The 5,039-nt window shown below is 61.6% G+C and overlaps 2 protein-coding genes across 2 annotated transcripts in view; both read right to left on the bottom strand.

Annotated features, from left to right (window-relative positions):
• SLC11A1 (solute carrier family 11 member 1) overlaps positions 1-1,764 on the bottom strand; it is a 6,426-nt gene extending 4,662 nt beyond the window's left edge. Inside the window, exons 1-3 of the mRNA XM_029959865.1 lie at positions 1,712-1,764; positions 1,018-1,136; positions 179-303 (exon numbers count right to left, since the gene is read on the bottom strand). Of these exons, the coding sequence (XP_029815725.1) occupies positions 179-303; positions 1,018-1,136; positions 1,712-1,751 (284 nt within the window). The 5' untranslated portion in view covers positions 1,752-1,764. The remainder of the gene's footprint in view (positions 1-178; positions 304-1,017; positions 1,137-1,711) is intronic.
• A 943-nt stretch (positions 1,765-2,707) lies between these two features.
• CATIP (ciliogenesis associated TTC17 interacting protein) lies at positions 2,708-4,975 on the bottom strand. The gene is made up of 8 exons (XM_018072511.2): positions 4,768-4,975; positions 4,586-4,641; positions 4,168-4,254; positions 3,838-4,008; positions 3,540-3,664; positions 3,372-3,448; positions 3,183-3,271; positions 2,708-2,878 (listed from the first exon to the last, which is right to left on the bottom strand). Exons 1-8 carry the CDS (start codon positions 4,883-4,885, stop codon positions 2,726-2,728), a joined length of 876 nt encoding a protein of 291 aa, XP_017928000.2. The 5' UTR covers positions 4,886-4,975; the 3' UTR covers positions 2,708-2,725.
• Positions 4,976-5,039: the final 64 nt, after the last annotated feature.

Here is a 5,039-nt window from a genome sequence, read left to right as displayed (position 1 = left end):
AGAGGGGTGCTCCTCTGACACCCCTGGGTGCCCTCCCATAGTGCCAAGGGCCCCCCATGTGCTTCCCACTCCCGGGCTGGGGAAGCCAGCAGCCGTGGTAATGGACGGCCGTTGGCACGGGAGAGGTTACAAAACCCCTGCCTACTTCCTGATCCCAAAGTCAGGGGGCCCAGGGCTCACCTTGAACCCTGCCACTGCTCCACACTGCAGATCCGACTCCACGTTGCCTGGGTCCAGGTAGGCGATGCTCATGAGGAAGCCGGGACCGGTGAAAGCCCAGAGTTTCTTAAAGCTGAACCCCGCCTGGGACAAGGCAGCAAGTCAGAGCCAGGAGCTCCTCTTCAAGCCCAGTGTCTCCCAGTTGCACATCCAGTCCCCTTTAACCTGGTGCTGCCCACACGCATGCATTTGGCACATGGAGAACATTTCTCCGACAGTTTGGAGGGGGGGGGGGGAACTGCTGCCCCCGGTCTCTCTCTGTTAGCAGTAGTGCTGTAAGGGCACTGAGCCCCTCCCTCCCACCCTGGGACAGGTTGGACAGTGATTTGCAGGGGGGTTGCAGGGTTGTCAGACACCGTTAATTGCATCCCGTGGGATCCCACTGCAAAGCTCTGCTTTCACTACCCCTCCTGATAGGAGAACCCTATTCCTTCCCCCTTCTCTGTTCCACCACCCCAGGATGGGGATGGGAGGATTGGTGGGGTGCAGTCAGCCTGGGGAGCTCCACTGGGCTCACCCACCGGTGGCCCCAGAGGTGTGTGAGCAGGGGTGATTCCTATGGCTGGATAGCTCCTCACCCCATGCCTCAGTTTCTCCATCTGGAAAAACAGGTCTGGAAACACTCAGACTTGCCTGAGCCAGGTCTGGGGATGCTGAGGGCATGTTCCCAGGACATGTCCAAGATACATCTCCCCTGCTGTGGTGGCCCTTTGCCTTCCCACCTCCAGCTCCCTGCAGCACTGGACCCTGCCCCATCTTCCCACCCTCAGACAGAGGTGCCAGCCTGGCAGCGCCTACCCCGCTGCCCTTGGGGATGCTGATGAGCTCATCCAGGTAGGTCTGGTCCTGAGTGCCAGGGTGCTTCCCGCCAGTGCTGTGACTCTGCGCTTGGCCGTGGTTCAGGGACCCAGTGAGGCCTGGTGGGGCAAGGAAAAGGAGGAGGGGAGGTGGTAGCCTGCCAGGGGGACAAGGACACTGGTGGACTGGCAGCTCTGGCACTAGCTTTCTCCAGTCCCACCTGACCCTACTTGGTGAGTTCTGTGAGGTACAAGCACCATTTTTCCAAGGGGGCCATGATGGTGGCTATATGAGATCTGTCAGTGGCTACCCAAAGGGGTCAGATGCCACCTCTAGCTCAGATGTCCCTAAAATGCTTGCTCCCAGCCCAGTCTTCACCAGTCCAAGAACCAAGTGTGTTTCTGGGCAGGAGGGAATCCTGCTCAGGGCCCTGCTGCTGGGTGGGCATGGAGTGGGGACAAGAGGCTTGTACTGGTCCTAACCCCCCCTCCCCAGCCCATCCACATCCTGGGAATGTGGTTGAATCACAGGTGGACTTCGGAGAACAGAGGATGAGACAGAGAGGGAATCCAGGACAGGCTTGGGGGGACAGTGCCCACTGGGAGATGGAATGGAACCAGGGGTACCAGGGCGGAGGGAAGGGGGTCTAGGGAGGAAAGGACGCACAAGGGGACCCAAGTGTTGTGAGGCTCACCTGGTTCCAGCGATGCCATAGCTGGGGCTGATCCAGACATGCTGCTGGAGCACTCTGATCCTAACACTGGGTGTAATGCCTGCTGCCCAGCTTTTAAAGGACCCTCCCCACTGCCCCCCCGAGGAGGAGAGGAGGAGGATATGAGAAGGAAGTGTTCCTTCCCTACCCGCTGACCTGGGTAGGGAAAGGGCCCCTGGCTGTTGGGGGCTGGGTGCGATGAATGTGCACACTCTCGGTTCCCGCCCTGTGCCAGGAGGCCCCTTTGCTCTTCTTTGCCACGCACACACACGTGCACGCACGAGGCACCCACACCAGGAACGTGGGAGCATTGTCTGTGTGTCACCTTCCATCACATGCCAGGGCTCCTGCTCCTTGGGCAGTTGGGGGGACAGGGGACAGTTTCTCACAGAGTGGGAAGGCAAGGCTGGCCACAGGGGAGTAGGGGAAATGCCATAGGAGTGGAAATGAGGAGGAAGCAGGCATGTGTTGCACAAGCAGATCAAAATGCAACCTCAGCTGCTGGGGGAAGCACTCAGCTCTGCGGTACAGGGTGCTTTTGTCACCCTTGGGTGTGGGGACCTTCACTCCAAAGATGGGGTGCCAGTGTTGCTGCACTGTCAAGCCGTGACAACAAAAGTGGGGACCTCATCCCCAGGACCCTCGTGGCTGTGGAGGTGGAAGGGGGAGCACCTCAGATGCTCCTGTGGGTACCTGGTTAGTTCCAGCTGTCTCTCTGGGGTACCCATCTGCCATCCAGGCTGTGCCCCACAGAGAGGTGGGCAAAGTCTACACATGAGGTAGTGGCGGGCATAGGGATGTGAGTCTGGCTCTGCTTGAGGATATGCCCCAGGCACCCCCTACCCTAAGCCCTAAGGGCTAGAACAGCTGAGAGGGGGACAGGGTCCCACCCAGATGGCATGGTGGGGCTTTAGCACACAACTTGGCACCACCTGCCCTCCCTGAGCCTCAGTTTCCCCAAAGCAAACAAGACTGGGACAGGCAGTATTGGCAGCTTTATTCCCCATTAGCTGGACGGTGGTCAGGTGGGGAGCTGGGGAGAGGGCTGGCAGACCCAGAGGAGGCAAAGGGGGTATCCATGGGCCGCTGGTGGGTGAAGAATTCTGCAGCGAAGGAGATGGGGTCATGGGGCTGCTGGAGCAGCAAGGCCTGAAGGAAGTCAGACAGCAGCGCCCGGACCTCAGGGTGCTGCTGGAGGTAGGCAGCATGGGATAGTTGCAGCTCCTCCTGCAGCAGGGTGGGTGTGGTGGGCATGGACATGCATATCCCCCCGGGCACTGTGCCAGGGTGAGGGGGACAGGGTGCCTGGGTCCTTTCCCACACATAAGAAGGTGTGAGGGAGGATGCTGGCCAGTCTGCCCCCCATAGTGTGTCCCTTGGGCACATCCAGGGAGACCCCGCTGGGGACTGGCACAGCCCCATGTTGCCTTGCTCCCATGTCCACCCATCTCACCTTCCTGTCCAGGAACCAGGAGCAGAGCTGGATGTCCTCCTCCCAGTTCAGGGGCTCTTTGGGGAAGGGGAGCTGGGGCTCAAACCCACCTGGCAGCAGAAAGGCAGGGCAGGGTGTTCCCCACTCAGCTGCTGGACAGTGGGCAGGGGCTGCCCATGCTGAAGGGCACGAGCCTCCCTGCCCCAGTACCTGAGTTGCTGAGGATGGACTCATCCTGCAGAAGCATCAGCGTCGGGGAGCCAACCTGCGTCATCTGAACCAAACGCCTGCAGAGGGGAGAGCCCATGAACTCCCCATGCTGGGTCCCTGACAGACTGGCAGGGCTGGGGGTGCCCCCAGTCAGACCCTCACCCTTACCCATTGGGGAGGAAGCTGCTCTGCCAGACAGTGGAGACGCCTGTGCTGGTGTGCATGGCTTGCTCCATCACAAACACCTCCGTCTCTGCAGAGCCCACTGCCTGACGCTGGATGCCCAGGGCAGACTGGGCAGGGCACAACCAGGGGTCACCCTTGTCTTAGAGTCCCCTCTGCCTTCAGGTGCCCTTCCCATGCTGTCAACCACACTCTGCCCACTCCCACCTCCCACATCCCACCCTGGCACTCCCAACCTGAGCCAGACCCCCCCAACCCCACAGGCCCCCTGGCTGCAGCTCACGTAGCTGGAGGTGCAGAGGTGGCCCTCGGTGTCGATGGCTGGGAAGATGAGGCCGGGGGGCACTGTGTGCCGGCGTGCCAGCACCCGCAGCAGCAGGAGGCTGGCACCCTCCAGCAGCAGCCCCCGCAGCTCGTCCTGGCGGTAGGAGAAGCTCTGGCACTGTGGCTCTGCCTGTGGAGAGACCTGGCCACCTCATGGGAAAGCCACAGCCCCATCGACCCCAGGGACAGCAACCCCCAGAGCCTGGGGCACCCCTGGTGAGACAGGGGTCACCCCTGATGTGACCCATTTGGGGGGCAGACAGGAGAGATCTCCCGCCTTCAACCTCACCTCTCCCTCCTGGAGGGTCTTCGTGACAGTCATCCCATGCTGGTGGCTCACCATGTGGGTACTCTTCGCTGTGGGGTGTGGTGTGAGCTGTGGGAGGGGTAGAGGGCACAGGATGGAGGGTAGAGCCAGGGCATCGCTTTTCCTGAGGTGGCACACCCCAGCACTGCTTTCAATCAGGGTACCCCATAAGAAGCATTGTGGGAAACTCCCTGCCCCAACTTCCACCCAGAGTAGGGAATGGGGACCAGGCTGGTGGGACAGAGCTGGAGTCCGAGCCTGGGAGGGGACACCAGACTGCCCAGAGTGGCCTTGCATGGGGCATATCCTCCCAGAGGGCACCACTGCAGGGCACACCCCAGGACAGGGGGGGCAGGACATGGGGAAGGGGATGTGCCACCACGACCACCACATCAGTCACCTCCAAGCACTCCTGCTCCTCCTGCTCCAGGGTCTCCAGCTGTGGGGTCACAAAGGCTGGCAGAGCAAAGCCATGCTCAGCCAATCTTGCTGGCACTGTCCCATTCCTAGCCCTGGGGGCTGGTGAGACAGGGGTGCCCCAGCCCTGAGGTGGGGGGGACACCCGAAAGGACCCCGGCTCACCTTTGAGGGTGCTGGATCTAGGCACGCCATCCTGCCAGCCTCGGAACCTGGCTTGCACCAGGATGCAGTTCCGCACTGGCTCACCTTCCCGTCTGTAGGGTGCCCACTGGGCTGCCATCCACCACTGGCCCTCTGCCTTGTCCCTTGGTGGGTCCCCTGTGCCCACCACTGCCAGCGTCTCGGCGAACAGGCAGTGCTCCAGCTCCTTCAGCCCTGCACGGAGGGATGGTCACCCCTTCCCGGAGCGACCATCACCCCTGCCCAGGGCCTCT

The sequence above is a fragment of the Manacus vitellinus genome, unplaced genomic scaffold (genome assembly GCF_001715985.3).
Source record: "Manacus vitellinus isolate BGI_N305 unplaced genomic scaffold, ASM171598v3 scaffold_22_pilon, whole genome shotgun sequence".
Taxonomy (NCBI): Eukaryota; Metazoa; Chordata; class Aves; order Passeriformes; family Pipridae; genus Manacus; species Manacus vitellinus.
Note: the sequence above shows the minus strand (reverse complement) of the source record. Positions and strands in the feature narration are given on the sequence as shown.